At 46.7% G+C, this 26,216-nt stretch overlaps 1 protein-coding gene across 3 annotated transcripts in view; it reads left to right on the forward strand.

Moving 5' to 3' along the window:
* Positions 1-26,216, forward strand: part of TTLL6 (tubulin tyrosine ligase like 6) — an 81,562-nt gene that overhangs the window by 35,101 nt on the left and 20,245 nt on the right. For 2 of the 3 annotated variants that reach the window (XM_040342467.1, XM_040342466.1), the window contains exons 9-13: positions 4,047-4,272; positions 8,135-8,316; positions 12,596-12,784; positions 17,348-17,531; positions 25,153-25,365. In XM_040342467.1, coding sequence (XP_040198401.1) covers positions 4,047-4,272; positions 8,135-8,316; positions 12,596-12,784; positions 17,348-17,531; positions 25,153-25,365 — 994 coding nt within the window. Of the gene's footprint in view, positions 1-4,046; positions 4,273-8,134; positions 8,317-12,595; positions 12,785-17,347; positions 17,532-25,152; positions 25,388-26,216 lie in introns of all 3 variants that reach the window. The other variant, XM_040342468.1, reaches the window with a different exon arrangement.

Raw genomic sequence — 26,216 nt, forward strand, 5'->3', positions numbered from 1 at the left:
CAGTTGCCGACCCAGAAACGGTCATCTCTGCGATTCTGCAGGAAGGTTCTGGGTCCGTTGGTGGCCTCGTTCGAGGCGGTTCCGTATGTCCAATTCCACGCCAGGGTACTACGGAGGGATTTGCTGTCACGATGGGACTAGCTTCCGTCATCTCTGGATTACCAGATTCAATTGAGTCATCTGATCATGTCTCCCCTGGTGTGGTGGCTGGCGTTTCCGGTGCTTCGGGCCAAAAAAGTTTTTTTTTTCTGCTGGCCACTGGACAGTGGTCACGACGGATGCCAGCCTCTCCGGTTGGGCAGGGGCGCTTGGGCCAATCAGCCCAGGGGCACTGGACTCAGGTGGAATCCTGCCTACTGATCAACGTTCTGGAGCTCCGAGCGATCAAGCTTTGCCTGGCCAGGGGGTCCCTGGATCTACAGGGCTGACAGGTCAGGATCCTGTCCGATGACGCCACGGCCTTGGCGTAGGTTGATCATCAGGGAGGCACACGGAGTTCTGTTGCAGCGACGGGGGTCGCGCACATCCTTCGGCCGGGTACATTCCGGGAATACGGAATTGGCTAGCCGACTAACTAAGTCGCACTGCACGGGGCCAAGGAGAGTGGTCTCTCCACCCGCAGGTGTTTCGGGGTTCTGTGCCGAAAGTGGGGCACTCCGGGCGTGGACCTTCCAGCGTCCTGTCTCTATCGGTAGGTGCCACGGTTCGTGGCCAGGTTTAAGGACCCGTGGGCGGACGCGTCGGGCGCGTTGGTGGCTCCTTGGGGTCACTATCGCCTACTTTACACCTTCCCTCCTCGGAAGCTTCTTCCTCGCCTGCTGCTCTGAGTGGAAGCTGTGGGGATTCTATCAGTTCTGATTGCTCCGGTTTGGCCGCGTCGCTTCTGGTACGCGGACCTAATGCGTCTGGTGGCAGATGCCCCCTAGCGTCTTCCCCTGGGAAATGATCTTCTGCTACAGGGTCCGATCTTCCACCCTGTTTCACAGCCACCGTCCTTAGCGGCGCGGCTGTTGAGAGCCAGGGGCTTAAGGACCGAGGCCTATTGGGCTTGGTGGTCTCTACCGTGCTGCGTGCACTGAGGTCTACCTCACGTAGGTTTTTTTCCTCATACATGGAAGGCCTACGTCTCTGTGTGTGGGGAGATGAACTGGCACCCCCGTACTTACGTGGTGTCCCGGATCCTGCTGTTCCTGCAGCGGGGAGTGGACCAGAGCACGATCAAGAGTCAGATTTCTGCTCTGGCTGTTTACTTTCAGCGTCCCTTGGCGGCGCACTCCTTGATTCGCACGTTTGTGCAGGGGGTCCGGCATGTGGCCCCCCCGGTGCGCCCTCCACTGCCTTCATGGGACTTGAATTTGGTCCTCTCGGCGCTTCAGCATGCTCCCTTTGAGAACATTCGGCAGATCCCTTTGCTGACTCTGTCGCAGAAGGTGGTCTTTCTGGTAGCTATTACCTCTATCAGACGAGTGTCTGAACTGGCGGCCTTGTCCTGCAAGGCCCCCTACTTGGTTATCCATCAGGATAAGGCGGTGCTGCGCCCGCAGCCCTCTTTTCTTCCGAAGGTCGTTTCGGCCTTTCACATTAACGAGGACATTGTTCTTCCATCCTTATGTCCTCAGCCGAAGAACCCGAAGGAGGCCACTTTACATTCTCTGGATGTGGTTCGGGCCCTTCGAGTTTACTTGTCGGCGACAGCTCCGTTCCGGAAGTCGGACTTGCTGTTCGTGTCTGTGTCCGGTCCCAGTAAGGGCCTGGCAGTCTCGTCGGCCACCATTTCCAGGTGGATCCGACAGGTTGTGCTTCAGGCCTATGCCCTGAAGGGGCGGGCGCCCCCCTTTCGGGTCACGGCGCATTCGACCAGGGCGATCGGGGCCTCTTGGGCTTTCCGACACCAAGCCTCTGTGTTACAGGTGTGTAAGGCTGCGACCTGGTCGTCGGTCCACACTTTTTCAAAGTTTTATAAGGTGGATGTGAGTGCATCTTCTGATGCCTCCCTCGGCCGCAGGGTGTTACAGGCGGCAGTTTAAGGTTGGAGTTCCTCCGTTGAGTAACTCCGGTTTTTGTTTGGGGTGTAACCTGTTTTTGCTGTGTTATTTTTCCCACCCCTCGAATTTGACACTGCTTGGGGACGTCCCTAAGGTCAATGAAGGCTGTGTCCGTCTATGAACGAAAGAGAAAAAAGAGAAAAAAGGATTTTTGTACTCACTGTAAAATCCATTTCTCTCAGTTCATAGACGGACACAGCACCCACCCCTCCTTTGTTTGTACTGCTTGTTACGAACTGAGGCTGCTAGAGCAGGGTGTGGGTTATGCCTGGGGGAGCCACGCCCCCTGGGAGGAGCGGCATGAAGGAAAGGTTTTAACACCTTAAGTGCTGTGGAATTCAGCCTAAATCTCATGGTAGGAAGAAGCATAACCCTAAGGTCAATGAAGGCTGTGTCCGTCTATGAACTCAGAGAAATGGATTTTACGGTGAGTACAAAAATCCTTTTTTTTTTTATAAAAATAAATTACAAATAAAGGGGGGTTGCCATCCGGGACCTCTGGGCCCTTTAATAAAAAAAGAAACCTCTGGGCCCTTTAATAAAAAATAAATAAAAAAAATATATATAAAAAAAATAAAACAAACATTTATAAAAAATAAAAATAAATTAAAAAAAGGGGGTTGCCTAGCACAGGGGTGTTGGTTGGGTGACATAGTATGTGTGCCTACAGGCAATGCCGGGACAAGGTCATCCAGTGTCCAGGGCAAAGAATACAAACTGCGCCCCCTACCCCGCTCATGATGTACAAGCTTGGGGCCGAGGCATTCAGGGCCCTGGTGCAAAAAAACGTGAAGGGCCCCCTGATCCCTGGCCGTGGCCCTTCCCTCTGATCTTGGGGCCCTTCACTCCAGTTGCTGGGCCCTTTATTACGGTCCTGAGGCGGGACCATTTCACATGTTCTGGAGTGGACCCCTTCCTGCCATCTTGGGGCCCCCACGTGGTGGCAGAATGCCAGGGCCTGGTCGCAAGTGCAACCTTTGCAACCCTGGTAGTTCCTCCACTGGGGTCAGTATTTTTTATTTTTGCTATTTTATCTTAAGGGCAGCAGGACCTAGATAGGAGGGGCGGTGGTGAAGGCATATTGAGGAACTGATGCCCTCCATTTTTCTCCTGTAGCTGCTGAATGCCTGCAGGAGGGAGATGAGAAGAAGCAGACTTTCAGTGGCTGCAGGAGGAGAATGAAGGGCATCAGTTTCTCTATAGGCCGCCCCCACAGCCCCTCCTATCCAGGGGTAAACGGGAACCCACTGGCCCCCTAAAGCATGGGGACAGATTGCAATTGTGACCTCTGTGACTCCTGTAGGTACACCCCTGGCTTAGGGGATCCTACACCCAGCAGTTACTTATTTGTCAAATATACTGCCACAGTAACTACTTCTGTCAGCCTTGCAACAAAGGAAGGCACCCCCAGTAAACCATTGCAGCCAGGGCAGCCTCCCCTCTTGTCCACCACTTGTTCCGGCCCTGCCTACGGGCTCTAGTAATGGAAATATGACTCTGCTTGTGCCTATGGAGCCATCAACCTCAGTACACCTTAAAGGGGTTGTAAAGGTTCGTTTTTATTTTCTAAATAGGTTCCTTAAAGCTAGTGCATTGTTGGTTCACTTACCTTTTCCTTTAATTTCCCTTCTAAATGTTATTTTCTTTGTTTTCTTTGTCCGAATTTCTCACTTCCTGTTCCTCCTCAGTAAGCTGTTCTGGCTGACTAACCCCCAGCCAGAATGGCTCAGATGATGGGGGCAAGCTTACAGGAAGTGAGAAATTCAGACAAAGAAAAAAAACATTTAGAAGGGAAATCGAAGGAAAAGCTAAGGGAACCAACAAGGCACTAGCTTAAAGGAACCTATTTAGAAAAAAAAAAAAAAAAAACCTTTACAATCCCTTTAACTCCACCAAGAATCGTATAGGGATCACAGGCATAAGAAATGCATGCCAAACTCCACCTTTGAAGCCCATATATCCAGGCCATAAAGTTTTTTTTTTCTTTTTCCCTCAAAATAGGAAACTCTCAACACTATGGAGATGGCTGGAGAACAACAAATATGACACGAATAAACTTTGGGAGGATATTGAAGATGTCATTATCAAGACTCTAATTTCTGCACATCCTATTTTGAAACATAACTATCGCACTTGCTTCCCAAACCATATTGCTGGCAGTGCATGTTTTGAGATTCTTGGGTTTGACATTCTCCTGGATAAAAAGATAAAGCCCTGGGTGCTAGAGGTAAAAGAGTGCATGTGATACTATTAGTAGTAGCAATAGTTGTCAATTAGAATATTTATATGTACTACACATATATATGTAGCCTAATCATTCCACTATACCTGTGAACAATGAATAATTTCAGTTTCTCCCACTGTCCCCTTCATCTCTGTCAGGGCTCGGGTTTCATATGACTTCCCTACTTCCCAGGGAGCCAGCATTGCACTAATACAGTACTCTGGTCAAAGTGGCCACTGGAACCCAGAGAACACATCTGGTTTACAGTTTGCAAACATCAGAAGGCACCCTGTGCAAATATACTGTTTCAACATGCTTTGGATGCCTATTGTTATTTCTTCACCTATGTAGAAGTCCTCTTAAGCCAGGGCTTGACAAATCCCGGTCGCCAGGTCGCCATGGCGACTAGAAATAGCGTCCTGGCGACTTGGCTTGGAAGGTGGGCAAAAAAAAAAAAATGTTGTTCCATAGGATCGGCGCTCCATGGACTAGGCCGAAGCCGCGGCCTCGCCTAAAACATCCTGCCCGCAGCTCGCCGGGATCCGGGCAGGATGTTTTAGGTGAGGCCGCGGCTTTGGCCTAGTCCGCGGAGCGCCTTTTCCCCAGGATCGCGGCGGACTAGGCCCCCACCTCCCCCGCCGCTCGATCGCGGGGGCCCGTGATGTCCGGTAATTGAGGCTGCGACTTTGCGGCCTTGTGAAGTCCCCAGCTCTTCCTTGTGTGAGCTGGCGCCATCTGGTGGTGGCCGTTGGTATTACAAGTTAAGCATTACAAGTTAAACAATGTAATCTAATCTAATGTAATTTTTCACTATTTTCACTGCCATCTTCTTCCCTCTAATTAGAACCCCCAAACATTATATATATTTTTTATCCTAACACCCTAGAGAATAAAATAGCGATCGTTGCAATACTTTCTGTCACTTTCTGTCACACCGCGGTCTTACAAGCGCACTTTTTGGGGAAAACATTACACTTTTTTTAATTAAAAAATAAGACAACAGTAAAGTTATCCCCATTTTTTTTAATATTATGAAAGATAATGTTACGCCGAGTAAATTCATACCCAACATGTCACGCTTCAAAATTGCGTCCGCTCGTGAAATGCCGACAAACTTTTACCCTTTAAAATCTTCATAGGCGACGTTTAAAAAAATCAGGTTGCATGTTTTGAGTTACAGAGGAGGTCTAGAATTATTGCTCTCGCTCTACCAATCGCGGCGATACCTCACATGTGTGGTTTGAACACCGTTTACATATGTGGGCGCTGCTCACGTATGTGTTCGCTTCTGCGCGCAAGCTCGTCGGGACGGGGGGCGTTTTCTGGCTCCTAACTTTTTTAGCTGGCTCCTAGATTCTAAGCAAATTTGTCAAACCCTGTCTTAAGCTGCCATTGATGGATCGAAATTCAGCCGTTTCAGCAGGGAACGGCCAAGTTTTGACCTATTAATGGACATTCTTGCTCGACAGAAGTCGATCTAATGATAGACTTCTGTTGAACGGGACTGTTGGAAAACTTTTGTTGGTCAGCAGCTGCAACCACTCATTTGTGTATACTGACAGCAGAGGAGTCCTGCTGTCAGAATACAAGGGTACAATGGTGAGGATTGCTCAATCCAACTCGCATTTGTGGGTGGGGTGATCTGTTCTATTTTTTTTTTGATTGGCTGAAAAAAATAGGCTTCTATCATGGCTCCCATTAGTGCAGTGTTACACCTAACGAATAACCAGTTACCTAATCTTTGTAATAAACTTATGATGTACCTACAGGAACCTTTTTTTTTGCCCATTTTTTCTCTTTCCTCCTGACACATCTCGCCACCAAAAAACAAAAATATAATATATTGCAGATTATCAGTCCTTAGATGAAGTTACAGCATTAGTTTTTTTCTTTTTAGCTTTTTTCATGTACAGTAAAACCTTGGTTTGAGAGCGTTTTGAAAGACAAGCAACATTTTAAAATAAATTTTGCCTTGAAATACAAGCGATGTCTTGATATATGAGTAGAGTCATGTTACGACTGATGCCGCGTACACACGACCTTTTTTTGTCTTGTAAAAAAAACTTCGTTTTTTTATCATGATAAAAAACGACGTTTTTCAAACTTCATTTTAAAAAACGACATTGGCTACACACCATCGTTTTTTCAAAATGCTCTAGCAAAACGTGGTTACGTACAACGCGTACGACCGCACTCTGTTCCATTCAAGCTCGCGTCATAACTTGCTTCTGAGCATGCGCGGGTTTAAAAACGTCGTCTTAGCCCACACACGATCATTTTTTATGACACAAAAAACGACGTTTTGAAAAACGACATAAAAAATTGAAGCATGTTCTAATTTTTTTTTTTGTCGTTTTTTTTAGAAGACATAAAACAACGTTTTACCCACACACGGTCATTTTAAATGACATTTTTAAAAATGTTGTTTTTTTTCATCACAAAAAACGATCGTGTGTACGCGGCATGAGTATAAAAGAGAAGAGAGGAGCCTCTAAGTGTAGCAATATGGTTACATTTAATGAAGGTACAACATTTAGCAACTCACATGGTTGATGATTAAAACAGGCCCATCTAAGTATGCAGGCATCCGGGGTAAAGCTGTCCACATAGACCGTCCTCCGCACCACCATTGATGTCGTCCCTTCCACGAGCGGTTTAAGCCTCGCTTTCAGCTCACTATACTGCAGGTTACTGACCAACGTAAGTCTTAGTACGCCGTCGTATCTAGGGTGCATATTTACGCTGGCCGCTTCCGTAGATTTACGCGTAGAATATGTAAATGAGCTAGATACGCCGATTCACGAACGTACTTGCGCCCGCTACGTCGTTTACGTAAGGCTTACGTCCGGCGTAAAGTTATCCCTGCTATATGAGACGCAGCCAATGTTAAGGTATGGATGTCGGAACAGCCGTCAAATTTTACGTCGTTTATGTAAGTGGTACGTGAATGGGGCTGTGTGTAGGTTATGTTCACGTCGAAAGCATTAAGCCAACGTTTCTTAGGGAGTATTTGCAACGTGATTCTGAGCATGCGCCGTACGAACGGCCATTCATTTACATGGGGTCACGGCTAATTTACATGGAGCCCCCTACCTGCCTATTTTGAATTAGGCGGGCTTACGCCGGCCTATTTACACTACGCCGGCGCAACGTACGGCGCCAGATCTTTGTGAATACTGGTCTGGGCTCCCTGTTTTACGTTGGCGTATCGCATATGAGATGTGCTACGCCAGCCAAAAGAAGCGCCGAGCTACCTGAATCTAGCCCTAGGTGTTTAGAGGAGTTTAGAGGCAGAAACCCCACTTGTAAGCGCGTGTTAACGCATCTAAAAACACATTAATGCTAGCCGCATTTAGTGCTTAAGTGTTAATTCATTATAAATTATTCTGGCCAATGAAATTAATTAACGCCCAAGTGCTTGACGCGTCTAAACATTGTTACATGCGTTTTCAAGTGGCAAGCGTTTTGTTTTTTTTCCGCCAAAACACCACTACCAGGAGGAAAGGCATCTAGGAACTTAAAGTGCACTTGGAAGTGCAGTCGAGGGGGACATCCAAGGAAAGTAAAAAACAGCATTTTAGCTTGTACATGATTGGATAGTAAAATCAGCAGAGCTTCCCCTCATTTCAGATCTACCCCTCAGATTTACAGCAATTGCACTTCCAAGTGCATTTTCAGTGCATTTTCAGTGCAATTTCAAGTGCACTTTGCACTTGTGGTGCAAAGTGGATTTGCCTTTCGTAAATAACCCCCATAGTGTGCATGAGGCCTTACACTACAACAAAGCTTCAGAATTACTTTGATGGGTTCCAGCATTCTGAGATACTTTTTTGTATACCAAACTTTCTTTTTTCTCCTGGTGTAGGTGAATCATTCACCAAGTTTCACTACTGATTCACGTCTGGATAGAGAAGTAAAGGATGCCCTTCTGTTTGATACCCTTACTCTGATTAATCTCCGGGCTTGTGACAAAAAGAAGGTTATCGAGGAAGATAAGCGTAAGGTGAAGGAACGTTTACTACAACGTAATCTCCCCAAGGAGGCCAGGTGAGAAGGACTCTTTTTCTAAAACCCTCTCACAAATTTATGAGCAACCATTACTACCTCCTACCGCCATGGACTAATAACCACCCAATAGTTTGGGAGTGTGTTGTGTACTCCTGGTTTTAAAGGGTTTGTAAAGGTTTGTTTTTAATTTTTTAAATATTTTCCTTTAAGCTAGTGCATTGTTGGTTGAATGAATGAATGAATGAATGAAAAACTTATAAAGCGCGGCGCATGCGAACTGAATCGCTTCTGGGCGCTAGTTGCTCGTGTCTCATGACATCAGAAGAGCAGAGTTTTGATCCGTCTTCTGAAAGTCAGGTGGTTTTCCTCCAACCGAATGCTGGTTGGTAAAGCGTTCCATAGTCTAGGACCCTGAAAAGCAAACCTTCTTTCTCCTTTGGACTTATATTTGGTTTTTGGTACCCTGACCAGATTTTGGTCGGTGGATCGCAGAACGCGATTCGAATTGTGAGGTTCTATCTTGTCGCAAAGATATTGCGGAGCCTTCCCATGGATGCACTTATGTGTCAGGCAGAGTGCTTTAAATGCAATTCTGTCTTTTACTGGCAGCCAGTGAAGGGTTCTCAGCGAAGGTGAGATTGATTCCCATTTTTTTTCCCAGTCACCAGTCTGGCGGCCGTATTCTGAACGACTTGCAGACGGGAGATTTGGTACTTTGGGAGTCCGAGGTAAAGGGCGTTAGCATAGTCCAGTCTGGAATTCACGATTGTTCCCACCACGACTGCTACGTCTTCTTTGGGGATAAATGGAATAAGTCTGCGTAGTAGGCGCAACAGATGGTGCGCTCCACTGACTACTGACCCTATTTGTGCGTCCATTGTCATGAAGGTGTCGAAGATGACCCCGAGACTTTTGACTTTGGAGCTAGGGGTGATGATTTGGCCCAGAATGGGCGGGGGTGTCCAGGTTGTTGCCAGTTGACTCTTTTGGCTGGCGTGAAACATAAGGAGTTCTGTTTTTGAACTGTTGAGTTTAAGATAACTCTTTGTCATCCAGTTTTCTATCAAAGAGAGACATTTCTCTAAACTGGGATGATGATCCTTTTTGTTGCAGATGCGAAAATACAGTTGCGTATCGTCTGCATAAGAGTGATAGAGTAGTTCTTGGCTACTGATAATATCAAAGAGAGGGCGAAGATAGATGTTGAAAAGCACCGGTGACAGGGGGGATCCTTGGGGGACTCCACATGACACCGTGCGCTTTTCCGACGTGAAAGAACCCAATTTAACGGTTTGTGATCGGTTTTCAAGAAAGGAAGAAACTAACCTTTTCCTTTGATTTCCCTTCCAAATGTTTTTTTTCTTTGTCTGAATTTCTCACTTCCTGTTCCTCCTCAGTAAGCTTGCCCCCATTAACCCGAGCCGTTCTGGCTGGGGGTTAGTCAGCGTGCTCCCACAATACTGGGATCAGGAGGGCACGGTACGGGGGGGAAGGCAAAAGGGCACAATACTGGGATCAGGAGGGCACGGTACGGGGGGGAAGGCAGAAGGGCACAATCCTGGGATCAGGAGGGCACGGTACGGGGGGAGGCAGAAGGGCACAATACTGGGATCAGGAGGGCACGGTACGGGGGGGGGGGAGGTCGAAGGGCATAATACTGGGATCAGGAGGGCACAGTACGGGGGGAGGGCAGAAGGGCACAATCCTGGGATCAGGAGGGCACGGTACGGGGGGAGGCAGAAGGGCACAATACTGGGATCAGGAGGGCACGGTACGGGGGGGGAGGCAGAAGGGCATAATACTGGGATCAGGAGGGCACAGTACGGGGGGAAGGCAGAAGGGCACAATCCTGGGATCAGGAGGGCACGGTACGGGGGGAGGCAGAAGGGCACAATACTGGGATCAGGAGGGCATGGTACGGGTGGAGGCAGAAGGGCACAATACTGGGATCAGGAGGGCACGGTACAGGTTCCAGGAAGCTACACAGAACACGGCCATCCCGGGACAGCTTAATAAAAAGCGTGACTGTCCCATCAAATCCGGGACAGTTTGCAAGTATGATGTAATGCAAGATTTTAATGGGGCACCCATGCATCTTGGGCCCCTGGGCCGTGCCCAGGGGTGCCCATGCATTAAGACAACCCTGACCGCAGCTGATGTTTCCATCAGCTGCCGCCACCATTGCGGGTAAGGGAACCCGGCAGTGTAGCCTTTTGGCTGCTGCACATGCGCGAGGCCCCTCTCTCCTATTGGTCCGGCGGACGGGGAAGGAGGAGGGAGCCCCGCGGTGATACCTGTCAATGACCCCCGAAAGGTGTCAATTGTGGCATCGGAGGGGGGGGAGGAATCAGATGAGCGGAAGTTCCACTTTAGGGTGGAACTCCGCTTTAATTCTTACACTCACATTGTTCAACCTTTGTTCTGTTGCTTGGTCCAGGATTAATTATTCGTTTTCTCATAAAGTATTTCATTATTTTGGTTAGCACTTGACTATTATTATCCAACTATCATTAATAGCTTCACTGAATATACAGACATGACAACTGCATGCACTATATTCTGTATCCACTCCACTCTGATTGGTGACACCACAGATGCGATATGCTCTGTATTTTTTGTATATGTGCTTTTAAAGGCCTTTTATCAGATTTTACAAAATAATAAAAAAATGGGAAACTTGTAGCTACAGTAGATTCATGTACGGTGTCCTAACTTTGCGGCGGCGTAGCTTAGCGTGTTTAGGCTACGCCGCCGTAAGTTAGCGTGGCAAGTACTTGTAGGTAGATTCACAAAGAGTTAGACCGGCTTATCAGTAGATAAGCCGACCTAACTCTGAATCTACGCCGGCGTTTGTTTAAGTGTATTCTCAAACAGAGATACACTTAAACAAAGCTAAGATAGGCCGGCTTACGCCGTTCTATCTTAGCTTGCAATGTTTCTGTTGGCCGCTAGATGGCGCTTCCATTGCGGCCGGCGTAGATTATGTAAATGAGGGGATACGCCGATTCACGAACGTACGCCAGGCCTACACCGTCGCTTTATGTCGTTTCCGTAAGGGTTACGCCGCCTAAAGTTATTCCACCTATGAGGTGGAATAACAATGTTAAGTATGGCCGCCGTTCCCGCCGCAAGGTTCGAATTTTTTACGTCGTTTGCGCAAGTCGTCCGCGAATCGGGATTTACGTCGTTTACATACACGTCGAAATCAATAGGCCCATACGGAGTACTTAGCCGCAATGCGCACTGGGAAATGTAGTCGCCCGGCGCATGCGCAGTGTCAAAAAACGTCAAAAAACTTGAGGTCAAGCCTCATTTCCATACAACACGCCCCCCTCCTAGCAATTTGAATTAGGCGCCCTTACTCAAGCTCGTTTTAGGCTACGCCGCCGTAGCAGGTAAGTAGATTGTGAATCACTACTAGCCTAACTAATTTACGGCGGTGTAGCCTAAATAGGCTAGGCCGCCCTAAAGTTAGGCCAATGTGTGTGAATCTACCCCTTGATTCTCAAAGTACTTGCCTGCTAAGTTACGGCGGCGTAGCCTAAAGCGGGCGGGCGTAAGGGCGCCTAATTCAAATTTGTCTGAGGGGGCGTGTTTTATGGTAATGAGGCTTGACCCGACGTGATTGACGTTTTTTTTTAACTGCGCATGCGCCGCGCGCCTACATTTCCCAGTGTGCATTGCGGCTAAGTCCGCCGCACGGGCCTATTGATTTAGACGTGGACGTAAATGACGTAAATCCCTGTTCACGGACGACTTACGCAAACGACGTAAAAATTTCAAATTTCGACGTGGGAACGGTGGCCATACCTAACATTACTATTCCATCTATTTGGTGGAATAACTTTAGGCCTGTAATGCGTTACGTAAACGGCGTAAATGTACTGAGGCGGCCGGGCGTACGTTCGTGAATTGGCGTATCTACTGATTTACATATTCTACGCCGACCGCAATGGAAGCGCCACCTAGCGGCCAGCCTCAATATTGCAACCTAAGATAGGACGGCGCAAGCCATCGTATCTTAGATATGTTTAAGCGTATCTTTGTTTGAGAATACACTTAAACATAGGTCGGCGCAGATTCTGAGTTAGGTCGGCGTATCTACTGATACGCCGACCTAACTCCACCTGAATCTAGCTATTGCACTCTTTAAGTGGTCTTACTTGATTTCAGATACACAGTCTACTCTACGGTATAGTGTTTGTTAGTCAGCAGTGTACAAATCCTGAATGACATTTTCCATAGATATCTGTGTTTGCATTTCATATGTCTGTATATTGCGGTGTGTCTGCTGTCCTTACGCGTTTTGTACACACAGACGTGAGCAGCTCGAAACGTCTCAGGCTGCTTGGCTGGAACAAGTTGAGAAATACGAAGACAACCACCTGGGAGGCTATCAACGTATTTACCCACAGGGCAAAGGAGACAAATACGAGAAGTTCTTCAAACACAGCAGCTCTTTGTTTCAGGAAACGGCGGCTTCCAGGGCCAGAGAAGAGTGTGCAAGGTAATGCCTCACCCTCTTGACTCAGCATGTATTCAGATATGCCGACTTTGATACCTGATACACAACAACAGTACAACTGAGTATCTACAACAAGGAAGTAAGATCAATTAAGGGATGGATATCAGGGATTAACTGCTAAATCACAGAGGGAATGATTTATATTGGAGGATAATATTTACAATCTCAGCATGGGTCTACAGGGGAATTCTAATAGATGATATTCAGTACTTAACCACTTCCATACAGGGCATTTATACACCTTCTCGCCCAGACCAATTTTCAGCTTTCAGCGCTGTTGCACTCTGAATGACAATTGCGCGGTCATGCTACACTTTACCCAAACTAAATTTTTATCATTTTGTTCCCACAAATAGAGCTTTCTTTTGATGGTATTTGATCACCTCTGGGATTTTTATTTTCTGCTAAAAAAAATACCGAAAATTTAGAAGAAAAAAAACACGTATTTTTTTGTTTCAGTTACAAAACATTGTAAATAAGTACGTTTTCTCCTTCACTGATGGGCACTGATGGTACTGCACTGATAAGGCGGCACCGATGAGGTGGCATTGATGGGCACTAATATGCAGCACTGATATGTGGCACTAATATGCAGCACGAATGGGCACTGATAGGTGGCACAGATAGGCGGCAATTAGCGATTTTTATCGTGACTGCAACATTATGGCGGTCACATCGGACACTTTTGACACTATTTTTGGGACCATTGTAATTTTTACAGTGAAAAGTGCTATAAAAATGCACTGATTACAGTGAAAATGACACTCACAGTGAAGGGGTTAACCTGTAGGGGGCGCTGAAGGGATTGTTTCCTAGGGAGTGATTACTACTGTGTGGGGGCGTGGCTTGGCATGTGATGTCACTGATCGTCGTTCCTTATGACAGGGAACAGACGATCAGTGACAGTCACACTAAGAAGAACAGGGAAAGGTTTGTTTACCCTTACCTCTCCCCGTTCTTCAGCTCTGTGACCCGATCGCGGAACACCGGCAACGATCGGAGCTGCGGGTCCCGCAGGCATGGTCATGGAGCACAGGACCAGGCCGCAGGCCTGCGGCCCGCTCGTGAGCCACGACTGGGCTCTTAAAGGCGACGTACAGGTATGTGCTTGTGCCCAGCCATGCCCTTCTGCCGACGTATATCGGCGTGAAGGGGTCCTTAAGCGGTTAAAGAGGTTGTAAACCCTCCTGTTTTTTCACCTTAATGCATCGTAACAGCCCTACACATGCCGCGTACACACGATCGGACATTCCGACAACAAAACCGTGGATTTTTTTTCCGACGGATGTTGGGTCAAACTTGTCTTACATACACACGGTCGGACAAATGTTGTTGGAAATTCAGATCGCCAAGAACGCGGTGACGTACAACGGCACTATAAAAGGGAAGTTCCATACCAATTGCGCCACCCTTTGGGCTCCTTCTGCTAATCTCGTGTTAGTAGAAGTTTGGTGAGAGACGATTTGCGCTTATATGTCATCTGCTGCTGTTTCCGATCTATTGGAGTGTCGGAAAAATCAGTTTAACAGAACTCTATGGGCCATATTCTCAAACAAGTTACGCCGGTGTATCTACTGATACACCGGCGTAAATCGGATTTCCCGCCGGCGTATCATTATTTTGTATTCACAAAACAAGATACACCGGATTTAGGCTAGGATTCGACTAGTGTAAGTCACTTACACTGTCGGATCCTAAATATAATTCGCCGCCGGCCGCTAGGTGGCGTTTACTTTCAGGTCTCATTTGTTTATGCAAATGAGCCTGATACGCTGATTCCCGAACAAAATCGCATCGCGTAACCATCGCTAACGTCGTTTGCGTAAGCGTAAGGTTACCCCTGCTATATGAGGGGTAACCTTACGCCTGTCCCACATATGCCATGTTAAGTATGGCGTCGGGTCCGCGTCATCTTTTCCCGTCGGGTAAGTCGTTTTACTAAGTCGTTCTTGAATACGACTTTACGTCAATGACGCACACGTCGGCGTCATTGACGTTTTCCGCCGAGAACTGGAGCATGCGCACTGGGCTATTTTTAGCCCGGCGCATGCGCAGTTCGATCGAAACGGGGGCGCGCTTAATTTAAATACAAGCCGCCCCCTTGGAATTACGCGGGGATACGCCGGGCCAATTACACTACACCGCCCCAAACTACGGAGCAAGTGTTTGGGGAATACAGCACTTGCTCCTGTAAGTTGGGGCTGCGTAGTGTAAATGGCTTACGCTACCGCCGCGGGAAAACTACAAGAATCTGGCCCTATGTGATTATCAGCAGCAAAACAACTTCATTATTCTAGCATTATAAAGAAGAAAAGAATGTGCTGCATTAAAATATAAAAACATTTGCAGCGTGATAAATGTGCTATCTCCATTACGAACGCCAGTTTTACCAGACTGAACGCTTGCGTCTCGTACTTGATTCTGAGCATGCCTGGGATTTTGTGCTTCGGAATTGTTTACATACGCTCGGAATTTACGAGAACGGATTTTGTTTCCGGAAAAATTCTCAAATTGTTATTGTCGGAAACTCCGACAGTAAATGTCCGATGGAGTCTACACACGGTCGGAATTTCCGACAACAAGCTCCCAATCGAACATTTATTTTGTCGGAAATTCCGAACGTGTGTACGCGGCGAAAGTCTTTTTTTCCAGCCCTGTCTGTCTCATATTATCTGTACTATTGCTTCATTAACCCCTTCCCTACCGGCGCATTGTAAAATGACGCCGGCAGGAACCCTCCCTCGATCCGGGTGGACGTCATATGATGACCTGCGTTCCCGGCGATCTAGGGTGCGCGCCCGCGGCAAAGCTCGTGACCCAGCGCGAGGGTGCCCAGCGCCCGCGATTGCCGCCGGGCACCCGCGATTGCCGGTGATCACGGCAGGAGTGTGGATCTGTGTGTGTAATGATGGGGTGTAAACACACAGATCCACCTCCTGTCAGCGGTGAAGAGACCAATGTGTGTTCCCAGTACAGAGGAACACACATCGGTCCCCTCCCCTTGTGAGTCCCCTACTAATCGCTGTATAAATGTGAATGGTCCCAAAAACGTGTCAAAAGTGTCCGATATGTCCGCCGCAATGTCACGGTCACAATAAAAAATGGTAAATCGCCGCCAATACTAGTAAAAAAATTAATTAAATAAAAATGCCATAAATCTATCACCTATTTTGTAGACGCTATAAATTTTGCGCAAACCAATCAATATACGATTATTGCGATTTTTTTTTTTTTTACCAAAAATATGTAGAAGAATACGTATCGGCCTTAACTGAGAATTTTTTTTTTTTTTTTTAATTGTAATATTTATTAACCACTTCCATACCGGGCACATATACCCCCCTCCTGACCAGGTGAAATTTCAGCTTCCGGCACTGCGTCGCTTTAACTGACAATTGCGCGGTCGTGCGACGTGGCTCCCAAACAAAATTGGCGTCCTTTTTTCCCCACAAATAGAGCTTTCTTTTGGTGGTATTTGATCACCTCTGCGGTTTTTATTTTTTGCGCTATAAAACAAAAAAAGCAACAATTTTGAAAAAAAATTCAATATTTTTTACTTGTTGCTATAATAAATAGCCACATTTTTTTTTTCCCCAAATTTTTTTCTCAGTTTAGGTCGATACGTATTCTACATATTTTTGGTAAAAAAAAAAAAAAATAATAATAAAAAAAAAATCGCAATAAGCGCTTACAAAATATGGGACAGAATTATTATTATTATTATTTTTTTTATTTTTATTTTTTTTACTAGTAATGGCGGCGATCTGCGATTTTTTTATTGGGACTGCGACATTATGGCGGACACATCGGACACTTTTGACACATTTTTGGCGCCATTCACATTTATACTGTGCTATAAATATGCACTAATTACTGTATAAATGTGACTGGCATTGAAGGGGTTAACACTAGGGGGTGAGGAAGGGGTTAAATGTGTAGCCTGGGTGTGTTCTAACTGTAGGGGGAGGGGGGTGACTGGGGGAGGTAACCGATCTGTGTCCCTATGTACAAGAGACACAGATCGGTCTCCTCTGTCCCCTGACAGGACGTGAAGCTCTGTGTTTACACACAGAGCTCCACGTCCCTGCTCTGTCACTGCTGATCGTGGGTGCCTGGCGGACATCGCGACCGCCAGGCACGCGCATCGGCATCTCGGGGACGCGCGGGGCCGGAGGAATCCAGGACGTCAATTGACATCCTGTTGAGTTTCCAGAGCCACTGTGAAGCCGTCATTTTACATGCGGCTGGTATTCAAGTGGTTAAATAAAAAAGTAAAAAATATTGTGTTTTTTTTAAAATTGTCGCTGTTCTTTTGTTTATAGCGCAAAAAATAAAAACCGCAGAGATGATCAAATACCACCAAACGAAAGCTCTATTTGGGGGGGGGGGGGACGACAAAGATTTCATTTGGGTACAGTGTTGCATGACCACGCAATTGTCATTCAAAGTGCAACAGCGCTGAAAACTAAAAATTGGTCTGGGCAGGAAGGGGGTGAAAATGCCCTGTATGGAAGGGGTTAAAAGCCTTAAAAATTTCCATTACAGGCAGCAGTTGGAAGAACTTCGACTTAAACAAGAGCAGAAAGAACTGCCCGGTGGAAAGAAGAAGAAAGACGGCAAGGACACCTTGCAAGGGGAGTCAGCAGAAGAAAAGCCTGTGAAATACAAGGTGACGAGGCGGCCATCCGTCCGCACTATGTCCAGTGGATGTAGAACAGCAGAGAGAAAGGTGCAGTGAACATCTGATACTGACATATTGTATTCTATAATGGCTAGTTAGAAAGCGAATGTATTTCACCAGGCTAATGTAATCTGCAGGGCGTTAGAGGATACCGGTGTGTCCTGTAATGAAATACGATGGTAATTCCACTTCCAGATTATTGGTAAACAGATATAGCTAGATTCAGGTACCCTGACCTAACTTTGCGGCGGCGTAGCTTAGCGTGTTTAGGCTACGCCGCCGTAAGTTAGCGAGGCAAGTACTTGATTCTCAAAGTACTTGCCTGCTAAGTTACGGCGGCGTAGCCTAAAGCGGGCAGGCGTAAGGGCGCCTAATTCAAATTTGTCTAAGGGGGCGTGTTTTATGTTAATGGGGCTTGACCTGACGTTTTTGACATTTTTGTTTAACTGCGCATGCGCCGGGCGCCTACATTTCCCAGTGTGCATTGCGGCTAAGTACGCCGCACGGGCTTATTGATTTTGACGTGGACGTAAACGACGTAAATCCCTATTCACGGACGACTTACGCAAACAACGTAAAATTTTCGAATTTCGACACGGGAACGGCGGCCATACTTAACATTACTATTCCATCTATTTGATGGAATAACTTTAGGCGGCCTATCTCTTACGTAAACGGCGTAAATGTACTGCGGCGGCCGGGCGTACGTTCGTGAATAGGCGTATCTACTGATTTGCATATGGAAGCGCCACCTAGCAGCCAGCCTCAATATTGCAACCTAAGATAGGACGGCGCAAGCCGTCGTATCTTAGATATGTTTAAGCGTATCTCTGTTTGAGAATACACTTAAACATAGGTCGGCGCAGATTCTGAGTTAGGTCGGCTTATCTGTAGATAAGCCGGCCTAACTCTTTCTGAATCTAGCTAATAGGCTCAACTGAAAATCTACCTATGGAATGGCACCAAGTAATCCAACATAAGTCTGTCATCAGCATGGGTTTGTTCAGTGCATAAACATGGGTCAGCAAATATGTACACGGATTATTATGCCACAATCGTTCTAAAGGACAGTTGTTCAGTAGTCAGATCTCATAACCAACATCAATACATTTTAAAATGTACCTTTTGTTTTTGACTCATTTTAATCATAACCGTACCCTTCCCAGTTTTAAATAGTGGTGCCAATCATTTAAGCACTTCTATAGATAATTTGGTTGTTTATAGGTAATAACTGATTGAATGTGATGTGATGTGGCTTGGTCACTAAGCTTTTCCATCAGGTTAGAAAATTTGGTTAACCACTTGCTTACTGGGCACATAAACCCCCTTCGTTCCCAGGCGAAATTTCAGCTTCCGGCACTGCGTCGCTTTAACTGACATTTGCGCGGTCGTGCGACGTGGCTCCCAAACAAAATTGGCGTCCTTTTTTCCCCACAAATAGAGCTTTCTTTTGGTGGTATTTGATCACCTCTGCGGTTTTAATTTTTTGCGCTATAAACAAAAAAAGAGCGACAATTTAAAAAAATCTATATATATATTTTTTTACTTGTTGCTATAATAAATATCCCAAAAACTATTTTTTTCTCAGTTAAGGCCGATACGTATTTTTCGACGTATTTTTGTAAAAAAAAAAAATCCCAATAAGCGTCTGGTTTGCGCAAAAGTTATAGCGCCTACAAAATGGGGAACAGAATTATGATTTTTTTTTTATTATTTTTTTTTTTACTAGTAATGGCGGCGATCTGTGATTTTTATTGGGACTGCGATATTGCGGCGGACGTATCAGACACTTTTGACACAAATTTGGGACCATTCACATTTATACAGCGATCAGTGCTATAAAAATGCACTAATTACTGTATAAATGTGACTGGCAGGGAAGGGGTTAACACTAGGGGGTGAGGAAGGGGTTAAATGTGTATCCTGGTTGTGTTCTAACTGTGTGGGGGGAGGGGGTGACTGGGGGAGGTGACCGATGCTGTGTCCCTATGTACAAGGGACACAGATCGGTCTCCTCTCCTCTGACAGCACAGAGCTCCACGTCCCTGCTGTCACCTGCTGTGTTCCAGACGATCGCGTGTACCCGGGGGACATCGCGGCCGCCAGGTACACGCATCGGCTCTTCAGCGATGCGCCGGGACAGTGTTTACCCGCTGCGCGCCGACCAGAGGCGCGTGTGGGTAATGCACTTTAAAAGATGTCCAAAGAAGTCCACTTTGCACCTGAGAGCCGCGCTGTTGACGTCTTTTGTCAATAGCGCGGGTCTCAAGTGGTTAAAAGAGAAGTATGGGGTTTAACCTCTTGCTGACCGCGCCCTGTAGCTTTACTGCTACACTACGGGCCGGCTGTGCAGAATCACGTACAAGTAAAACCTTGGATTGCGAGCATAATTTGTTCCGGAAGCATGCTTGTAATACAAAGCACTTGTATATCAAAGCAAATTTCCCCATAAGAAATAATGGAAACTCAGATGATTCGTTCCACAACCATTTATTCAAAAATCCTTCACTTTTTAGTCCATATAAAAAGATTATAGCAATGTGATAGGTTGTGTAACCATAAAATGTCCATCCACAAATGGAAGCCTCCATGAGGGGATTAGAAGCAAAATCAGGCAGGAGCTACAGAGTATAAAAGAGAAGAGAGGCGCCTCTAAGTGTAGCAATATGGGTACATTTAATGCAGATACAACATTTAGCAACTCACATGGTTGATGAATAAAAAAGGCACATCTAAGTATGCAGGCACCTGGGGTAAAGCGATTCACATAGACCGTCATGTGCACCACCGTCTCTCACCGCTGTTAGTCTGTAATCATAACCGGGAAGACTACCCTGCAGTAGAGCAATCTGAAAGCAAGGCTTGAACTGCTCGTTGAAGGTACAGGATAAATGGTGGTGCAGAGGATGATCTATGTCAGGGGTGTCCAAACTTTTTTCAAAGAGGGCCAGATTTGATGAAGTGAACATGCGTGAGGGCCGACCATTTTGCCTGACATTCTTTGAACCATTTAAATTCGGTCTAAGTGTGTTCCTCCAAGCACTAATACACTGCCCAACAATAATTATTTTGCCTTTGTGGCTGTGTGTGAGTAAAGAGATGAGCTTGGGCGTATTATTGGGATATACCGTATTTATTGGCGTATAACACACGCCTTCACTTTAAGAGCAAAGTTTCAGGAATTTATTTATTTTTTAATAAAGAACTGTGAAGCAAAATAAGGGTCAGTGCCCATCTGCAGCCTCACAAGTGCCCATCTTCAAACCCACCATTGCCATGAATGTAGCCTCATCATTGCCAGGCATGCTCCCACCATTGCGAGGAATGCACCCACCATTGCGAGGAATGCACCCACCATTGCCAGGAATGCACCCACCATTGCCAGGAATGTACCCACCATTTGCCAGGAATGCACCCACCATTTGCCAGGAATGCACGCACCATTTGCCAGGAATGCACTCACCATTTGCCAGGAATGCACTCACCATTTGCCAGGAATGCACGCACCATTTGCCAGGAATGCACGCACCATTTGCCAGGAATGCACGCACCATTTGCCAGGAATGCACGCACCCAGGAATGCAGCACCATTTGCCAGGAATGCACTCACCATTTGCCAGGAATGCACTCACCATTTGCCAGGAATGCACTCACCATTTGCCAGGAATGCACCCACCATTTGCCAGGAATGCACGCACCATTTGCCAGGAATGCACGCACCATTTGCCAGGAATGCACGCACCATTTGCCAGGAATGCACGCACCATTTGCCAGGAATGCACGCACCCAGGAATGCACTCACCATTTGCCAGGAATGCACTCACCATTTGCCAGGAATGCACTCACCATTTGCCAGGAATGCACTCACCATTTGCCAGGAATGCCGCACCATTTGCCAGGAATGCAGCACTATTTGTCAGGAATGCACTCACCATCTGCCAGGAATGCACACACCCAGGAATGCAGCACCATTTGCCAGGAATGCACTCACCATTTGTCAGGAATGCACTCACCATCTGCCAGGAATGCAGCACTATTTGCCAGGAATGCACTCACCATCTGCCAGGAATGCAGCACCATTTGCCAGGAATACACTCACCATTTGCCAGGAAATTCACTCACCATCTGCCATGAATGCACACACCCAGAAATGCAGCACCCTTTGCCAGGAATGCACTCACCATTTGCCAGGAATGCCACACCATTTGCCAGGAATGGCGCACCATTTGCCAGGAATGCACTCACCATTTGCCAGGAATGCCGCACCATTTGCCAGGAATGCACTCACCATTTGCCAGCAATGCACTCATGAGCGCCAAAAATTAATTACAGGAGAATCTCCTGTTTACAAAGCGGCCTCTTTAATAGAAAGTCCCGCCTCCTTTGATGGACAGAACAGTCGTCCAATGGCAGCGCGGAACTTCCTATTACAGAGGCCGCCTGTAAACAGGAAATGTTCCTGTGTGTGTACGGCGGCGGCGCTCGTCCCGCCTCCTCCCTGTCCCATTCCAAGGCATATACATCTTTTGTGGCCCCGGCGCTGGGAGATCGTCGGGCCACAAAAGATAAAATGTATAAATAACACGGCGGGCTGTTCAAAACCGGAAAGTGGGCTGCGATTGGCCCGCGGGCCGGACTTTGGATATGCCTGGTCTATGTGGACAGCTTTACCCCGGATGCTTGCATACTTAGATGTGCCTGTTTTGATCATCAACCATGTGAGTTTCTAAATGTTGTACCTTCATTAAATGTAACCATATTGCTACACTTAGAGGCGCCTCTGTTCTCTATTATACTCTGTAGCTCCTGCTGGATTTTGCTTCTAATCCCCTTGTGGAGGATTCCATTTGTGGAAGGACATTTTATGGTTACACAACCCATCACATTGCTATGCCTCTCTTCTCTTTTATACTCAGTTGTGACATGACGCTACCCTTATATCAAGACATCGCTTGTCAAAGTCAAAATGTATTTAAAAATTTAGCTTGTCTTGCAAAACGCTCTCAAACCACGGTTTTATTGTATATATACAGTACCTGTTTCTGCTTTTCTGGGCAGGGGGCACACACACTCATGGCCGACGAGCTGGCTGTGTTGTGATTAGTCACAGCACAAGCCGATCAGCAGGTGCGAGCCAATGGATGACCGTGGGCACCTGCTGATCGGCGAGGAGGAAGACAGGACAGATGGTCTTTATTATGTAGCTAAATGGACACTTACATTAGTAAAAAGATAAATGCATAAAATTGAACAGGACGCAGCGTCCGCAGCGCCGTCTTACGTCTCCTCCGATGTCTTCCGGTCTACGACAGTCTCGCGTAATCCCGATCCATACGTCGTTACGTCACGTGTCTCGTGACTTCATCAGAGGACAGGGGACAGTCCCCTGATGAAGTCAGGAGACACGTAAGACAGGTCTTGTTTAATTTTATGCATTTATCTTTTTACTAATGTAAGAGTCCATTTAGCTACATAATAAAGACCATCCATTAGTTTACGGTACTTCACTATTGGAGGCATCCTTCTTTTCTCTTCCTCCCCCCCAATATACATGGTGCGCTGGTGATTTACCCTTTGGGACCAGTGTGACCACTAGGGGCGAGAAGCTGACATATAGGAGAGGACCTGGAGAGGATTGGACAACACATCACTGGAGACGCTTACACCCATACTACATGCACTGCACAGCAATAGTAAGGTGAGAGTTTTGGGAGACTGGGCACGGATTTCACTGTAATGCACGGATGTATATCAAGCCAGGAATCCTAGGGAAGAACTGGACACTACCTTGAATATTTTAACCACACAAGAGGACACTATATTTTCGGACATTTTTGTTTTCCTGTTTTAAGATTTATTAGTGACTCTTTACGTCACCCTGTGTGTTTTTGTATGTTATCACCATACACCATTTATGTGGATTCACACCATTTAGTAGTTTTTTACTAAGGTTTTGAGCGCTTATCACTTATATTATATTTATTACTTTTTTGTGTATAGTGAACACTATTAGATACTACTGCTCTGGACCATTTATTACATCCATTTATTTAGCATTGGTTTACACACAGTAGCGCAGAAGTTTCACCTTTATTTTCACTACACTAACCTACTTTATCCCTATGCTGACCTACTTGATTCCTACACTGACCACTACACTAACCTTAAAATATATAGTCAATTCTAAAAAGACGTTTCGTCCTTCTGACTTCCTCTGAGGGTGCACTGACCTACCCGATTCCTATACTGACCTACCTGATTCCTACACTGACCTACCTGATTCCTACACTGGCCACTGCACTGACCTACCCGATTCCTACACTGACCTACCCGATTCCTACACTGACCACTAAACCGATCTACCTTATCCCCACACTGACCTACCTGATTCCTACACTGACCACTAAACTGACCTACCTTATCCCCACACTGACCTACCTGATTCCTACACTGACCTACCTGATTCCTACACTGACCACTAAACTGACCTACCTGATTCCAACACTGACCTACCTGATTCCTACACTGACCACTAAACTGACCTACCTGATTCCAACACTGACCTACCTGATTCCTACACTGACCACTAAACTGACCTACCCGATTCCTACACTGACCACTAAACTGACCTACGTTATCCCCACACTGACCTACCTGATTCCTACACTGACCACTAAACTGACCTACCTGATTCCTACACTGACCACTAAACTGACCTACCTGATTCCAACACTGACCTACCTGATTCCTACACTGACCACTAAACTGACCTACCTGATTACTACACTGACCACTAAACTGACCTACCTTATCCCCACACTGACCTACCTGATTCCTACACTGACCACTACACTTACCTACCTGACCACTACACTAACCTACTTTATCCCTATACTGACCTACCTGATTCCTACACTGACCACTACACTAACCTACTTTATCCCTATACTGACCTACCTGATTCCTACACTAACCACTACACTAACCTACCTGATTCCTACACTGATCTACCTGACCACTACACTAAACTACCTGATTCTTACACTGACCTACCTGAGTTCTATACTGACTACTACACTGACCTACCTGATTCCTGCACTATTCACCCCTCTCCCCCCCACATGAACAGTGTAGATCGGTTGATTTTGCTCACCTCTCCGTGGCCTCCATGATAATCTATCGGAGCAGGGCTCCTCCCAGCACCAGGTACTGTTACTGACACCCAGCCACTCCTCAGTATCCCCTGCCAAGAGCTTCTCCAATAGCCGCTGTACGCTCTGCACCGCCCCTCCGATGTTCTCACACATGGGACAGGCTGGACTACAGGAGTCCCTGGGTAGGGGGGGGGGGGGGGACAACACACTTAGGGGGCACAGTAATGATTTTGCGCTCCCCCAAATGTTGCACCCGGGGATGGAGTACCAGATGCCCCCCACCACCCCCCCTCCATGCCACTGCAATCCGGGCACAAATCTGGGGACAGACTGGCTCCGGAGACAGTGTCCTCAATCTGGGGACTGTCCCCGGAAACCGGGGATATCTGGTCACCCTAATTTAGATACAATTTTAGGACCAGCACTATTATAACTTTATGTGATGCATGGATATTATGATTAATAAAGTTTTATTCTGTAAGTTCTGTAAGTGAATATTGACTTTCTTTGCCTAGACCAAGGAGATGAAAATAGACTCCATGAAACCAGTGGATATTAATGAACGAGAGGAGATGGAGAGGCTGCAGGGTCTTCAGCAAAGGGAGAAGCTTATCAGAAGCCTTGGTATAGCGGATGCCTTGTATAGCCTGTTTGGCACTATGGAGCCCAAAACCCATGACCTCAAGCCACATGACTACAGTCTCCTAGATGCTCAAACAAGAAATCAAGTATGAAATAAGTACCTATAACGTAAGAATGCAATGGGTTCCTCACAAAATGACTCCATTAAAAAAATATTTACAACGTAAGACCCTTCCTTAGCTTAGTGTCACAAACAGCTGTTATTTAGTGAAGGTTCTATTATGTCCTATACATGTCAATTCTGGTTTCTGTTGGGTGAAGACAGTGGGGTAGATTCAGGTAGCAATTACGCCTGCGTATCCATAGATACGCAGCGTAATTGCTAAGTAGCGCCGGCGTATCGACTTTCTGTATTCAGAAAGCTCGATACGCCGACTGTAGCCTAAGATATGACTGGCATAAGGCTCTTATCCCGTCGTATCTTAGGCTGCATTCTGACGCTGGCCGCTAGGTGGCGTTCTCGTAGTGGTCAGCGTAGAGTATGCAAATTGCATACTCACGCCGATTCACAAACGTACGCACGCCCGGCATTCGAGTTTTACGTCGTTTGCGTACGGCGCTTCCGTCGTAAGGCTGCTCCTGCTATTAGGAGGAGCAGCCAATGCTAAGTATGGACGTCGTTCCCGCGTCGCTTTTTTCGAAATTTGCGTCCTTGCGACGTCATTTACCGCAATGCACGTCGGGAAAGTTTCCCGACGGAGCATGCGCACTACGTTCGGCGCGGGAACGCGCCTAATTTAAATGATCCACGCCCCCTACGGGATCATTTAAATTACGCGTGCTTACGCCCGCCACTTTCACAAAACGCCCCCGCAAATTACAGAGCAAATGCTTTGTGAATGAAGCGTAGCTCAAGTAATTTACGGAGGCGTAGCGTAAAAACGGTACGCTGCGCCTCCGTAGTAGTGCGCGCCCGTACCTGAATCTACCCCAATGT

This window comes from Rana temporaria, chromosome 3, assembly GCF_905171775.1.
Source record: "Rana temporaria chromosome 3, aRanTem1.1, whole genome shotgun sequence".
NCBI classification, from domain to species: domain Eukaryota; kingdom Metazoa; phylum Chordata; class Amphibia; order Anura; family Ranidae; genus Rana; species Rana temporaria.